The 16,893-nt window shown below is 36.2% G+C and overlaps 1 protein-coding gene across 3 annotated transcripts in view; it reads left to right on the top strand.

The window, feature by feature from the left end:
- The window catches only part of GPM6A (glycoprotein M6A), a 237,866-nt gene that overhangs the window by 215,623 nt on the left and 5,350 nt on the right, over window positions 1-16,893 (top strand). For all 3 annotated transcript variants that reach the window (XM_019749472.3, XM_019749471.3, XM_074329896.2), the window contains exons 3-6: window positions 853-1,009; window positions 10,384-10,537; window positions 15,621-15,697; window positions 16,241-16,306. In XM_019749472.3, the coding sequence (XP_019605031.1) occupies window positions 853-1,009; window positions 10,384-10,537; window positions 15,621-15,697; window positions 16,241-16,306 (454 nt within the window). The remainder of the gene's footprint in view (window positions 1-852; window positions 1,010-10,383; window positions 10,538-15,620; window positions 15,698-16,240; window positions 16,307-16,893) is intronic.

Raw genomic sequence — 16,893 nt, 5'->3', positions numbered from 1 at the left:
ATAGAGCAACAGAAAAATCCACCTGCAATTTATAGACATTACATGTCTCTCTCTCTCTCTCTCTCTCTCTCTCTCTCTCTCTCTCTCTCTCTCTCTCTCTCTTAAATACATAGGCACTCAAATGTGAGAAAAGAAAGAATATGTACCTACCCATTCCTCCATGGAATTATGCTGTAATTTGGCTCAGGCCCAATTCTATGTACTACCCATTAGTGATTCTGCCTAAAAGGCTTACTTGTCAAAATTATAACTTATTTTTAAAACTATAGTTTTTTATTATTGATATTACCATCAGCAGAAAATATGTGTGATAGTGTATAGTAAGTGTGAAATAAAATACAATTTACTTTTTATAATAAGAAAAATGAGGTTGTTGTTATATCAAAAATGAATGCATCATTGACCATAAAGCTGTCTTCTTCTTTCAATGTTTTTAAAACTCAGTGATATATACGTAAATCTTTATTTTTGATATTTTGTCATAATTAGAGCAATCATATGATGATTATCCTACTGAACAAATGAATTTAAGCAAATTCCTTTGGAAATGTGATTCACTGTTTATCCAAGACCACTTTGGTGTGAACCAGGGACAGGGGTGGGAAGAAGGGAAGAGGAAGAAACCTACAAATAAGAAAATCCCTTGTCAGCAGATACTGGAGGTGGCAGAACAAAATGTATGTACAAACATTAGGCATATAGAGCAAAAATGTTTTAATGTCCAACCTCCATTATGATCATAAATATTCTATACCTTTCATTCCAAAAGACCCCTGAGCCCTTGAGAATCCATTGCTGCAGATCAGCCAATAAGAGTTATTAAAATGAATCACTTTGTCTTCTCTCCCCCAGGATTGACATCTTTAAGTACGTGATCTACGGCATCGCAGCTGCCTTCTTTGTGTACGGCATTTTGCTGATGGTGGAAGGTTTCTTCACCACAGGTGCCATCAAAGATCTCTATGGAGATTTCAAAATCACCACTTGCGGCAGATGTGTGAGCGCCTGGGTACGTTATTTGTCTGTGTTTAGTGTTTGATGTGGGTTTATTTCAATAGCACACAGGTGTCTGTATTCATCTGCCAAGAATTAAAGTATTTTTTAACACAGTAACATTCCCTCCTTTGACTGCTACCTTAAATCATAATAATATTTTCTAGATTAAGATTATTCCATATGAAAGTTCAGTTTCAAATTCTCAAATCACATGCAACACAACTAGCTTAATTTAGAGGGAGCAAAACTATCGATTTATTTATGATTTTTTTCCAAATGGTTTTAGATTTCTAATATAATATTTAGAAAAACAGAAAAATCCACTATTTGTAGACAATACATGTATCTCTCCTCCTTAAAAACATGTCTCTGTATTTCACCTTAAATTTTGGAGGTAACTATATTAATTTCTGTTTAATAGTGATATGAAATAAGAATCATGTTATTATACTATTTTAGTTTCTAATCCTTATTGATATGGTATTTAATGGTAAAACAAACTTGTCATACTCTGGAGCTAATGCAATTCAGACAATGCATGTATATCTATTAAAGTGCAAGAGTGGTGAAAGTTAAGAGTAGTGTGGTTGAATGTACTTCTGCACTTTTATGCAGGATAATTTTCCTATAATGAAACATTGGACTAACGTGTTTGGAAACATCCTTGACTAACGTGTTCTGATTTTTCCAATGTTATATAAGAACATGTATTTAATTACAACATATATTTCATATTAATAAAGAAGAGTTCAAAAATACCTTTTAACTACCAAACATATTTTTTACCAGCTTGTAACAACTTATATTATGCTGCTCAGTGTCAGTAGTAATAATAATATGATAAGTTTGCCTGTGTCGTAGGTATTGGTAGTTATCTCTGGAATAATTTCTTGTAAGACTCATTTCTTTTCTTGGGACAATGCTCATTGTAATACCTACATTTTTAGGATCAGTAATGTCAAATTACAGATCTGGAGGAAGTTAAGCTAAAGGTCTTGGATTAATTTAAAAATTAAAATGTGACTATTCAGTGAGCCAATTGTCAGTGAGAACTAAGCAATTTCTCTATTAGGAAGGCAAGTTCTGATTTTTAGATTCATTTATATTCTGCCAATAGAGTATAGTGAATTCAATTAATGATAGGCTTTTTCTTCTAATTGAAACAATATCATTATAACACTTCCTGTGTACCTCAGCAAGTCACTTAACTCCTCTGGCTCACTGTGGGGACAGAGCCAGGCATGCAGTTTCCGGGCTCTTGGCCTCACGTGGAAAGGTGCTGGCTCAGGTGGTAAATGGCCATCAACTGTGATTGGATGGCCATCAGCTGTGGCTAGTTGGCCATCAGCTGTAACCAGTGAGCCATTGGCCACTAATATGACTGCTGTGGCTACGCTAGCAGCAAATGGGGCCTAGCAAGAAGATGGTGGCTGAGCTAGCAAGCGGCCGAGTGTAGATAGCGGATTGCAGAAAAGCAGACAGCACGGAGAGGATCCTGTGGCTCCTACTTCCTGTGTCTCCAACCCAGCCGCCAGCGAGACTATAGTGGTATGGCTCCCCTACTTATGGCTCCGTTGATGTTCCCTTTTGACCTCACAACATCCTGCGTTCTTATGTGGGGAGCGGGATCAGAGACCCCGCAGGCCGCCTCACACGACACTCACCACTTAACCATTTACAAAATGAAGACAGTAGATCACCTCTACATCTCAATCCAGCTCAAAGCGTCCATGATTCTAAAGCACTAGTGAAGTCAGAGAGAAAAAGGGTCTCTAAGCACATTTTCACCCTTGGAGAGTAACCTTTGCCAGGAAGAGTGCAGCTGATTATTGTTTCCTTGAGAATTGTAAAATTACTTCATAGGATTGTACGCAGAATAAAACATCACAAAAGAGAAAGCATATCTATGCACAGTTAATAATTATCTGCTTGCCATTCAGACATCTCAAAAATAGCTCAAATAAGAATTTTTTCAAGCAAAAATATGGACCACATCTTTTTCTATAATAGTAACAATTGTGTCACCAGTCTCACCCACAGCCCAGAAGGGTGGCAGCAGCTGCGTGGGCTCCTCCTTTGGCGCCCCCTCTGCCACTGAAGAAAGAGCAGGATTGAGGCAGAGGCAAGAGCTGCCTTCCTGTGCCTTCTGCAGAAGCAGCGATGCGGGGGTGAGAGTCCTGAATCCTGCCCAGGCTGTCCCAACACTGCCTGCAGGAAAGGGACCAGCTCCACTGCCAGAGAAGTAAATAGTGGTGGCTGCCGCACCACAGAGCCCGACTCTCCCCACCACACACCCAGCTTTCTTATCATGCCGGGCTGTGACTCAAAAGAAAGTTTTATCAATCACCTTTTCATGCTACTTATCTCTCTTTCTTTCCTATTTCCATTCTGGTTCATCTTTTTTTTTTTTTTTCAATCTGTAGGTAGAGTGTATCTTACAGTGTACTTCTTGTTTAATGCATTCACCTGTTAGCCTGTTTTATCAGTCTACCTTAGCTTTAAAAATGATCCTTTGAGGCTATATTCTCTCTGCTTACTATCTGCCTAATGAGACTTCTTGATCACAGGATCTCTAAGCTCTGAGTGTTTTCTGCCTTTGATGACATTTAAAGCTGTTTCCTTTTGTCGTTAAAGTGGAAACGTGATTGAATTAATATCTCTTTAAATCCATTCCAAATGAGGAAATATCATTTAAAAACCTATTATTTTGAAATGATGGGGCTCTGAGTTAAGATTTAGTGCACTATTTTTATAGCCTGGGCCTTGAAACAGTTAATGAGAAAGGGACCTCATAGACCATCCCTTGAATAGAACCTGATAGTATTATGGTTGGTTACAAAGAGACTTTGCATATATCGGTAGATCCATTTGTTCATTTCACTAAAGCTTGGGTCTGCCTTCTAGGTGACTGTGTTTATTATATCATAACATTCCATTCAAGATGTGGTAGATTTTTTCAGCGTTGAGGTCGTTCATAGATTCAGAGACTTTTGGAGCCAGAGTCAGTTGGCTGCTTGTCATCAGCGCTGCTGACTTCTAAGGTGTTATTTTTACCCTAATTGGTGCACATCTGCTAAAGCTGCCACAGAAAGTTTATAGCTCAACAAAGTGATTTTCTTAGACATCACACGTCTAAATTGATAGGAATTCACATGAAAAACCAATCACCTTTTACAAGTCATTCTCAAATTAAATACACTGTAATCTCAATGGCTACATAATCAAGGAGCAATCATCTATTTTAGTCTTCTTCCAAAGATCATGGAAATGTTGCCTCTTGCAGTTCTATATTTCAACCTCCCTACTAAATTTCTAACAATGATTAGAATATCCAGGTTGAGATCAAAATAGTAATTACATTTTTTAAGAATTTTAAACCACTAAGAACTAGTTTTTCATAGCAATTTTATTAAATTGAATGCTAACATAGTAACACATGTGTAACATGTATAGCATAACATATCTAACACAAGAAACACAACGAGAAGACACTTTGACAGTCATTTGCAGTTTCTCATGAAATGATACTGAAATAATGGTGTGATAATGAGATAAGCTGGATATTAATTATGGCGGGTCTCTATCATTTGATGGCAATTTTTACCCTCTAATATCAGCGAATTACTTATCCTAAATCAAACCAAAGAAATGTTACTGAATTGTTTTCTTTGTGAATTAGAAGAAAATGGTCAGCATTTCAATACATGTTAATGCTATATGAAACAATGGCTGCAATAGGAAAAGCCAATGAGGCCACTTTATGTGTCTAACGTCCATAATACTCACCCGCCCTTCCTTCCTATAAACAGGGCCAAAGCTACTAGAAATTAAAATTCAGTGTTGTCTAAGACAACAGACAACAAGTGTACCATATGTCAGTTACTCCTGTCCATACCTAACCTGTAGAAATATAAAATAATATTTTACTAAATCAAACAACTTCCTCTCTTTGAGTTTATTTTTAAAGTAAGATTTATTGTGGACCATGTTTACTGTTAAGTGATTTCATATATGAGTTTCTTCTTTGTTTGCATCATAGCTCTGAGAGAGATAAGCTCATTTCCAGCTCATGAATGAGGAAGGGACTCTGAAGGTTAAGGTATAAGCCCAATTCACATAGTGAGTGACCCAGGCCTCTTATTTCAAGTCCAATACGTTTAGTTCTTCCAGTTTTTATGTGTTTGTTTTCACTGTTCTCCCCGAACAGATATATAGTGGAACTGAATTTCAGAAAGTGTTTTATCTGAAAATAGATGTTAATAAAGAAAAAAAAATCAGAAGACTTTTTTAAAATCTCAGTTTTTTCTGATAAGGATAAGAGTAGCTTATTTAAGTTACAAAGAACAGAAAAGTGGTTGCCAGAGGTGGGGACTGCAGGATGGGTGAAATAGATGAAGGAGGTCAAAATGTACAAACTTCTAGTTATAAAATAAATAAGTCCTGGGATGTAATGGATAACATGGTGACTATAGTTAATAATACTGTATTGCATATTTGAAAATTGCTATGCGCATAGAGTTTTGAAGTTGTCATCACAAAAAAAATGTTTTTGTAACTATGTGTGGTTATAAAATAGTAATTACGTTAAAAAAAATTTAAACCACTAAGAACTAATTTTTCATAGCAATTTTGTTGAATTGAATGCTAACATAGTAGCACATGTGTAACATGTATAGCCGATGTTAACTAGACTTATTGTGGTGGTCATTTTGCAGTATACAAATATGGAATCATTATGTGGTGTACTTCCAACTAATACAATGTTACATGTTAATTATACCTCAATTAAAAATAAAACAGTAGCTTATTTATTTATTTAATGTTCAGATGACAAAAATATATATCTGTCATATTACAAGCAATGGAAAGCTAGAAATAAACTTATGATAATTATGAGATATTCTATTACGTATTGCAAAATTTTTACCTTGGATTACACTTGATCAATTTGAATAATTATTTAGTCTTAGTGATTATCAGGTTTTAAGATAAAACATAAAATAGGAAGATAGAATTAGATTTTTAGCTTGTTTAATGTGGATACTTCAGGGACTGTGAACTGCTACTTCCTGAAATATAACCGATTTGGACTCAAAATTCAAAAGTGAAGTGTTTTGTATCTTTCTTAGAACAAAACTTATGCATTAGTAGTAATGAGAATATTTTCTCACAGCAGAGATTTACTCTATAGCTTGCAGCTTTATGAATTTGCTATAACATTATAGCTCGCAGGGAAAAGCCCATCTGAGTGGGTACTGTGGTTTCCCAAGGCATATCTTTCGTTGCCTTGTAAGTAGCAGCAGCAACACACTTCAAAGTGTCCCAATCTACTTTGAATCAAAACCTATTGAATTATAAGTCCCATTTTACAGCTCCTTCAAAAGAAACTTTTGAAAAATCCCCTGGGACAGAAAGAAAAACAAGATAGAGGGGACATAGCCAAAAGCATGCTGAATACGCTCCCATGGTCTTTCGAGCTGCTTTTAACTCTCCAAAGAAATGTGTTTCAAGCTGCCGTATCCTGTTATTGTTCTTGAGACTATAAATTAGTCTTGAGATCTACAATTGCAAATAATGAAAATGTTAATAAAGAGGGCTTTTTCCTCCAAGGAGCTCCATTCACAAGATTTCTTCAGTTTTGGGGTGGTTTCCAAACTTTCTAGAGCCATTCTCCTTGAGTGGGAGCCCCCTCTGAATAACTTTCCCAGACTCAAGAACTTCTCATTCTTTTTATTTTCTCCTAACGTGAAATGCAATCTAATTCCCTTTACTCTGTAGAGTCCTATCATTCAGGCAAAACTTATATTTTTGTGGTAGTAGTAGTCATTACACTAATACTAAATAGAATAAAAATAGCCAATACTTTGTGCTTCTTATGTGCCAGGTTTTATGCTAAATGCTTTTTATGTATTATCTCGCTCCAGTCTCACCTCAATCATGAGATCAATTTAGCAGGTGTTCTCATTTCACAAAAGCAGATATAGCAGCAAAAAGAGCAGCCTAGACTCAATCCAGCTCAAAAGCCTGTACTTTAATCAATATGCCATAAGGCCCCTTTCTTGCTGAAAAAATGTGACATTTAGGTCAGGGATACAGTAAGTGAGTGGCATGTCAGCACTTGATAAATCAACCATTCTCTACCCTCTTACAGATTAGAATCAAATAGCAAAGAATGGAAAATGACTTTCATGATATCATACAGATGAATGATGCTAGAAGTGAGTGGGTACTGATGCTTGTAGCATGCTTTGAGGCTTAGAAGACCCTTCCCACCTAGACTGGGTGCATATGAAGACTTTGAGAGAGAGTGGGCAAGTCCTGAGAAGGCAGCCACAGTGCCCAATAAGCATCATCTGTTGATTTCCTTCATTCCACATCCAGAAAGGAGAAAGAATAAAGACCACCCAAGAAATATTTTCCTTTTTCTTTGGTGTAGTCAAATAAAATGTTTAACATAGACAGTCAAGTGTGTTTCAGGACCAGATGTTGTCTAGATTTCCACATGGAATATTTTTATTCTTTTGATGAGGAAGATAAGGAGGAAGTGTTTATCGTTCTCTGCAGCTGAACTCCTACCATATACCCTTACGCATATTGCAGCCTCATCAAGAATTCATTGAGCAAGACAAAATAATTCTAAAACTGAGGTAAACGTTAGTACTTCTATTAAGAGAATAAATAGCCATTGAAGGATATTTACTCCAGTTCCTTCATTGGTTTGAATGATTTAATAGTCAACAAGTTTTATTTGCTAATATTTTTAGACCAGGCTTTGTTTCATCTGGGATGTAAAAGATGTAAAGATATCTGCCAAATCATAGTTTAAGGACATTGTTTGGACAGATGTCAGCTCATCAAAATCTCCAAACACTAGTGTCTTATAGTAGAGAATAACAGGAAATAGCTTTGAGAGGAGGTTAAACAATGTTGTTAGAAAGCATGTATTAATTACGTTCTGAGTTTCTGAAGTACGATGACACTCAGCCATTTATAGGAGACGAGATTCATCTCAGTACTCATTAGTTTTATCCTGACTCTTCTCATATTTGTTATATGAATTCATTACTATGCTTGATCCCCCAATCTGTCTATGTTAATCACAATATAACCTTAATATAGATGCTTAAGCTCTACCATGACATTGACACCAAGTTTAACATTTTTCGAAAGTGTTATTTTTAGTATTCTGAGAGTTACGAAATAAGTTTCACCTGTTCGAGATTTCACTGAAATCATAGTCTAGCTATGACTCATCTCCACAGGACTTAATAGAATTGTATAAGAGATTAAATTTCATTCAGTGTATTTATTTTATGTGATACTGTCATTTTGAAAATGTGTCTACATAAGGTATTCAAGTTAAGCCAGAATATACTACTGCTGCTCTTCAAAAGTCTTCTAGAAGCATGCCACTGAAACTCAGAAGGGGACCAAATATCTGTAAAAACTTAGCTTTTGGTGTGCAAGGGCTACCTTTCAGACAGTTTTAAATGTAATCCTGTTGCTGTATTAGTTAATAGAGTATGGAGAATTTTTAAAGGATTAAAAATACAATTTCACATTTATAATTAATTCACATGTGCTGGTCATCATGTGTTCTGAGTCTCATTACATAAATATAATACAATCAGGAAATCCTTCAGAAGATGCAACTTTTAAAATGATTCATACTCTAAGGTACATGAACTCATGATACACAATATACACAGAGTGGCTCTCAGATTGCAAATTCAGAACACATCGTTTTCCAACTTCCAATTTTGTTTTGAAGATATACGTAGTTAAGGGTAGCTGGGTAGGGAAAGAGGAAAGGAAGGAAAGTTATATTCCTTTAGGGACATGTACAAAACACAAATCATAACAAAAACTATAAATTGAGAGAGCATACTACAATGTGGGGTACCTGGGAAGACGTCTCACATACCGTGTTTCCCAAAAAATAAGACCTAGCTGGACCATCAGCGCTAACGTGTCTTTTGGAGCAAAAATTAAGGCCCGGTATTATATTATAAAGACTTATAAAGACTTAACATTTACTTATAGTAAAATAAGACCGGGTCTTATATTAATTTTGCTCCAAAAGACACATTTGAGCTGATCATCTGGCTAGGTCTTATTTTTGGGGAAACACAGTAGTCTCGTGAGTATGAAGTCTCCACAGCTGGATGTTCCTGGCTGGCAGGAAACTGAGTCCCCCTCCTCTGTATCATCAGGCTATAGAGCAGTAAACCAATTCATACATTTACTCATTCCTTCAGTCCACAAATACCGTGTTAGCAACAATTGTGTATCAATTACTGAAATATGGACAAAAACATAGTTTGAAAACTTCTCTCCTGGCCTTTATCTTCTTTCATTTGTTTTGTGTTTTGCTGGCAGATAACTTGTTAATCAAGGTTAGGCCAATGAGTGATGGCAGAGAAGGAAGTACTCTTACTTACTAATACGGGATTCAGACAAGAAAAGCCAGGAAAGCCAGGAGTAGCTATTATGGCAGAACAATTATTATAGTAGTGATTTTCTTATTTGGCTACTTTTCAGGGACAATCTAGATTTTAATCTCTACTATCTGAGTCTGATCAATTGATACCATCTGACAGAATAATGTGGCAACTCCTGTGAAGCTATCTGCTCTCACTATCTATTTCTGGTTGGTGTTTACCTACATGGACACTTCATATGATGACTTCCTCTTATGATCATGAGGAAAATGCTAATAAATCCAGTGACGTCTAACTTGCATTAAGAAATATAATCAATTTGTATCAGTGTGTGGATTCAAGCCTGCATTTAAACCTCAGTGCATTGTGACTTATACTTGTTTTTTTTTTTCAGTTATGTCTGAATACAATTGTTAATACAAGTGTTAGCTGAGACATTAGGGGCATATATTTATAGGCTATTTTATATATATAGATAATATGGATTCACCACATTTATAACATTAAATACAAGCATGATTAAGCAGCTTAAATATTTATGATAGGAAATAGTGCAAATTTAGTTGTAATATGAACTTGACATACTTTAACTCATTTTGCACAATCCACTCTAAATATAGCAGTTAATGTTTTCTAACATTTAAAAAATGTGTCGTGAGATTTTTAAGATACATACATGAATGAAGCAGGCATTAAGATGCAGACAGACTGATTATTGCTTGAACATCAGAACATCTGCTATGATGTGACTTTCCAGCAGGTTTATACATAACCCGTTGTATTCACCGTCTCTGTGTCCCACAGTGCAGTTCCTACCAGTGTTGTAATAATGATCTGTGTACTTTAGCACTAAAATCCTTCAATACTGAGCTTTGTAGAGTAAACACAAAATCCTTCTTTGCCAGTAGATTACATGTGTTCTCTCCCAACATTTTCTCTGTTGCAGTTTATTATGCTGACCTATCTGTTCATGCTGGCCTGGCTGGGAGTGACGGCTTTCACCTCCCTGCCAGTGTACATGTACTTCAATCTGTGGACCATCTGCCGAAACACTACCTTAGTGGAGGGGGCGAATCTCTGCTTGGACCTTCGTCAGTTTGGTAGGTGGATCTGTAACTGTAAAACAGCACCTCATATTGTTTTCCCTGAAGAGCTGCCTCAAAAATGTTATAAATCACTTTGGAAGGACCACTACTGCTGCCAAAGAGATAAGTGCATCAGCATATTCCCTTTTAAGACATTCTTTTTAAATTTGAATAAATAGGAATTTAAGACTGATTGGAACTTGATCTCACAACATGAACATACAAACACATATATCTGAGCAGGCTCTCAGGTTGTATTCCCTCGTTTGGCAAGTTCTACCGTGTTTCTCTGAAACTAAGACCTAGCCGGACAATGAGCTCTAATGTGTCTTTTGGAGCAAAAATTAATATAAGACCCGGTCTTATTTTACTATTATATAAGACCGGGTCTATAACATAAAATAACATAACATAACCTATCATATCACTGGGTCTTATATTAATTTTTGCTCCAAAAGACGCATTAGAGCTGATTGTCTGGCTAGGTCTTATTTTTGCGGAAAAACGGTAACTGTGATTTCCTTGTCCTGATTCCCTTACGCTTTTCTAGACTCAATGTGTTGTTTGCATCCTACTCTCATTCTCCCATGATAAAATAAACAGACTGTGAAGATTGCTTAATACGAAGATCGCTTATGAAATATGTACTTCGTTGTCTTCTGAAATAGGACAAAAATCTTAGCGTGTAATAAATAGCAGAATCAAAGAATGTTATATAAATAAATCAGCAGTCCTCTTTGGTTATTTTTATTTAGGGCTAACACCTCATGTAACAATAATAGTTTCTTATGTGCATATGGGCTTGCAACGTAAAGACCTTATTCTAAATGGTTTATGGATGTTGACTTCTTTAATTCTCACAACAGTTCTGTATGATAGACACTATTATTAAATTCTTTATAAACGACAGAACTGAGGCCCAGGAGGGTAAATGTCTTGTCCAAGGTTATATATCCAGCAAGTGCAAGGGTAAAATTTAAAGGCAGGCTAGCTGCAGTGTCTGTGTTCTTAATTGAAAGTCCTCTCCTGTTGAAACAAGTACTGAACTACAAATATGGAAACAGAGAGTCCAATATCACCTAACCTATTTGGAATTCTGTTCCATCATTTGTAAACACATAGGAGATACAGATTTTATAAAAGATATGCAAATCCACATGTTCAAATGGATTTTTTTCCCCCACAGAATAGCTATTAAAATCTAACGTATTGACTTCTGGGAATGCTGTAACTGGTTTTCTCTGATGAGGTTTCCTCATATTTCAAGCAAGTGGGGAACATTTCACTAGTTGGTATCTTCAGGCCTTGTGGTTCCATGGGTATACTACAGATAGATTGTAGTGTACACTATAACTCTTCTATAGCCAACCAGCTGAGTGTTCTGAAACTATGGCCCACCTACCATCCTGTCAGACGAAGTCCTCAGGTCCCTTTGTCTGATCTAAATGAAAAGCAGGATGATCTGCTCTGTGGATGAAGTTCTTGGCAAGAAGGTAATGACGGCAATATGGACAGCTCTTCCACAGGGGAGGTTTTAATCTTGGAATCATGTCCCATGTAAACACAGGAAAAGGAAACCTCAGCAACTGCTGCCAGAGATCACAGGCGAACAGCTGCTTGGAAAACCACAGCTCTGCCTTCAGTCCCTCCCCCTCACTGTCTTCCTTTTATTCTGCTGATACGAAAAATTAAAATTGGAAAGATGTAACTAGTCGGAGAGGGTTGCCAGGCAAAATACAGGATACCCAGTTCAGTGTGAATTTCAGATAAACAAGCACTAATTTTTTTAGTACAGTATGTCCCATGTATTGTCTAGGACACACTTAGAGTAAGTGTACAGCAGGACTTTGATCAAAACTGCTCTTGATAGTTAGCACTGTTTCCAAAATAGTTATCAAGACTTATTCCAATTTAATTTTTCTCCTGGCAGGGAAGAAAAGGCACTTTTCAGATGTCATGTAATGTTTTGCATCAGCTATGAAGGCTTTCTGTTTGCCCTTAACACAGAATCTACCGCCTGGATAGCATTTGTATGCCCTCCAAATAACATGTCCTTAATAAGAATCCTTGAATGTACATCAAATTATTATCAAGGGGCATCAGAATTGAAAAGAACCACTCCCCCAAATTTGGAGTACGATCAATACAGACATGTATTAATGTCATCAAAAAAGTAATTGAATACAGAGGAACACACCTATGAAGCAGTTTCCCTTATTTTTGCAAAGTTGTCTCATTAGCATCTAGATGGTATCTTTTCCCTTAGGAGACCAAGGTCTTTACACAATGGGAGCTCTTCCTCATGTAATGGCCATTATGCCTGCTTCGTCTCTCCTGTGCATCTCAGTCTTTATCCCACACATGTGATAAGCATACACATTTCAAACAGATCTAATGGGCAGCATACAGTTGAGGAATTGAAAGCTGGTTTATTATATTAGGGTTGGCTGTATGTCAAAATGAGTCATGAAATCATTTTACTTTTAATTTAAAAGCAATTTTAATTTTTAATGCTTTTATAATTATTTCTGTTGTCCTTCAATTATATGGGCAATGATTTAATGACACTGAGTGTATTAGGTATTTATCCTAGTAAACTTGTTTCATAAAATGTTAAAACTGGTTCTCATAATATCACCTAGATCCAGATTTAAAACTGGATATGGAGTGGGAAGTCAGGGTTTCAATATTTAAAAGGGTGATGGAGGATGTTTCACCAAATAGTTGTCATTGAAAGGAAATGAGGGACTTGGGAATATTCTTAGCAGAGGGAAGATCCTGTGCAAAGTTGCTAGGATGATACCATGCCTGATATCTTCAATAAGCCACAGAGAGGCCAATGTGGCTGAAGCAGAGTAAGAAAGTAGGGAGAGCAGATTCAGATGACATCTGAGAGTTCCTGGAATGCACACTTATGAGTGAATGACAGGACATTATCCATTAGGGGTTTTTATTCTGAAGGAAGTAGAGAATATTAGCAGGTTTGGGAAGAAGGGAAGCAAGAAGTCCCTTATGTTACAGAAAGATCACTCTGGCTGCTGCGTGGTAAACAGACTGGAGCACGAGAAGAAGCAGGAAGGCCAGTGAGCACTTGTAGTAACCCCATGTGAAATATCAGTGGCTCGGACCAAGACACTAGCAGGAGAGGTGGAAAGAAGTGGTCTGTCTTGGATGTATTTTGAAAATAGGGGCAGCAGAATGTCCTGATATATTGTCTGTGGGGGTTGAGAGAAAAGGAGGAATTTATTTTTTGACTGAGCAAGTGGGAAGATTGATTTGTTATCAAATGAGATGGGAAAGCCCACTTGCTTGGGAGCGAGGCAAGCAAGGGACGTCAGAAGTGCAGTTGTTTTTTAGATGCTTATTAGAAATCTAAACAGAGTCATCAAGTAAGAAACTGGATAGATGAATCTTGATTTCAGGAGAGATATAGGGCTGGCTCTATGAATTTAAGTCGTTGATAGTATTTAAAATTTAAAGCTCTGAGACTCAGTGAGATGAGCAAGGGAGAAAGACAGCTGAGGACTAAACCCTGGGAGCTCTAGTGAAATAGGTCCTAGAAAAGAAGAGGAACCAGACAGAGACATTGAGAAGAAGAAGCCATTGAGACTAGAAAGACAAAAACAGAAGACTGCAGATTTTGCAAACCAAATGAAGAGACCATGAAAGAAGGAGTCCTCAACTGCTTCCAATAGTGCTGACTGGCAAGTAAGAGGAGAACTGAGAATTCACCTTTGGTTTTAACAATGTGCAGGTCATTGGTGATCTTTACAAGAAAAATGTCCATGGAGGGTTGGGATGAAATCTGACTGGAAAGGGTTGAAGTAGAAATGAAAAGAAAGGAATTGCAGACAATGAAGACAGGTAGTCCTTTCTAGGGGTTTTGCTATAAATGTGAGTGAAGAAATAGGTAAGGAAATGCATGTCCAGGTTGGTATTCCACATGAATGAAGTCTGTTACAGACCAGGATGGAGAAAGATAGCCTTCACCGGGAAGATTCCTCAGTAATGATGGTTTATTAGACTAATCTCATGGGGGTTCTTCCTCTACTCCACCCACTTCTTAGAGCCACCTTATCAGAAAGGAAAGGTCACAGAGAAGGATCTCTGCATTTGATGTTCTGCAAGTAGGTTATTTTCTTTTTTTAATGAAATAATTGCACAAACTATTGGCAAAGCATGACAGTGGCTCTGTATAGGGGGAGAGCTGATGGTGTACCTCCAAGTTAAGAATGTGTGAATATATACACATATTAAAACTAAATAAAGAGAAGCAAGCACTGAAAGCTTAGCTCTTAGTTTGCCCAGAACTTGTATGTGTGTGTTTTTGTTCTTGTTTTTCGTGGATATATGTGTTTAACACTCAATAGTTTTCAAAACAAAATTGAAGACTCATTTTAGGAGAAACTTGATCACTTTTCTAAAATGAGATCTGTGCTTGTTAAAAATGCAATAATCCTGGCACACAGTCATAGATTTGGATTTAACAGTTCTCTGCTGGCATCCAGAAATGCATATTTTTTATAATTTCCTTGGTGATTCTGATGCAGTTGATCCATAAACCAACAGGACCAAGGGTAAATAAGGGTGAAATTACAACTTTTTATTTTGCCTTACTGATAGCACTGTTTTCAATATTTGTGGAGTACACTTTCCCTTTTGGGCAACAGGATTTTATAGATTAACAGAAGCTTTGTGGCAGTAGAATAGATCCAGACTTCAGAACGTTCTGGGACATAGCTATGAAAATAATTGTGATGCCTACACCATTGCATTAATGGAGCAAACCAATGAACTCACCACAGCTGAATCTGAAGATTCTGGTGGCTAGGTTCAAAGGAATTCAGATTGAAAATGCTTTACATTGCTTGTGGGTTAGACATTGCTTTCACATTGCTTGTGGGTTAGACAGTTTTGATCTTCCACTCATAGATCTACTGATAATTATTATCTAGCAACGAAAGCTGAGGAAGAATTTTTCCATTTTAATATAACATAAATTGTAACTTGCTTAGATTTTATCAGCAAGTTTCTTTTTTTCTCATGGGGCTCTTAGAAGCTTTTATAACGCTAAACTGTAATTTTCTACATCTTATAGGGATTGTGACAATTGGAGAGGAAAAGAAAATTTGCACTGTCTCTGAGAATTTCCTGAGGATGTGTGAATCCACTGAGGTGAGTATTTTTACAGCCTTTAATTTTGTCAGAATTTTAGCTTCATTTTGTTATTTGAAGAATGCATAATTACATCTATGTTGAATTTTCCCCTTTTTATTTCAGAGGCAATTTTACTTGCAGTGATGTTATGCAAGGGAACTAGAAAATAAATGTGAAAGAGATGCTCTGCATATTTCAATAAAAATATACACATTTTAATTTTTTCTAAAAACTATCATTGTGATGAAAGTTGAAAAATTATAGTTATATTTAAAAAGAGATACCATAACCTTATATTGTTATAATATTGCTGAAAACCATCATTATTAATCACGATCTCATCCTTATAATGAACTCATATTAAAATGATGCTGTTGCAAAGATTTAAATGATTTGCAGGAGAAGAGATAGTATAATAATGTTTTTGGAGTGATTTATCACAGGCTCACTTCCGTTAAAGATCTACAAAGCTCTTATTCATAAGAAGCAGCAGGCTTGATCTCTCTTCTGTTTGTAACCTTGCTTGACACACGTTTTGGTTTTCTGTGGTTTCCTTTGCAGCTGAACATGACCTTCCACTTGTTTATTGTGGCACTTGCTGGAGCTGGGGCAGCAGTTATTGCTATGGTAAGACCTCGAAGCCCTGAGGCTTGGTTTTACAATTTGATTTTCAGTTATTTGTAAAGATGATCGTTTATCTCTAATGTCTGAAGTCCATGTAAATCGTATTTACTTTAATATCAATTTAAAAAAGGAGAGGCTGAACAATGGGGAAATAAATAAATGAAAAACAAGAAGACTTACCCTAAAGAAATATTATCATTACAACAGAGATAATATTTGGTAATCAGTTTAAGGATTACAACACTCAATAATGTGGTAACATTAACAAAATAAGTAAATTCATTAGCATTTAGATATTAGATTACTATTAACATAAAAATTATCTCTATAGCATATGTGTATGTTTCAGTGTGGTATTCTAAGTAATATAATCAGATCTTTAACTTACGTTATCCTTTTTTCCTCCTTAAATAGGAACATAAAAAAGCCATATGGAGTCATGAAAAAAGGATTAATTTTCTTAAAATAAATCTCAGTAGTATCATGTCATGTCTTTTATATCTATCTAATTTTCTTCAGAAATATTAAGAACAAGTCCTTAAAGTCAAGTTTTTAGCAAGTTTGGAGTATCTACTATGTGTCAGATCCTG

The sequence above is a fragment of the Rhinolophus sinicus genome, chromosome 16 (assembly GCF_057876585.1).
Source record: "Rhinolophus sinicus isolate RSI-liver-muscle chromosome 16, RSI-T2T, whole genome shotgun sequence".
NCBI lineage: Eukaryota > Metazoa > Chordata > Mammalia > Chiroptera > Rhinolophidae > Rhinolophus > Rhinolophus sinicus.
This window is presented reverse-complemented; position numbering and strand designations above follow the sequence as displayed.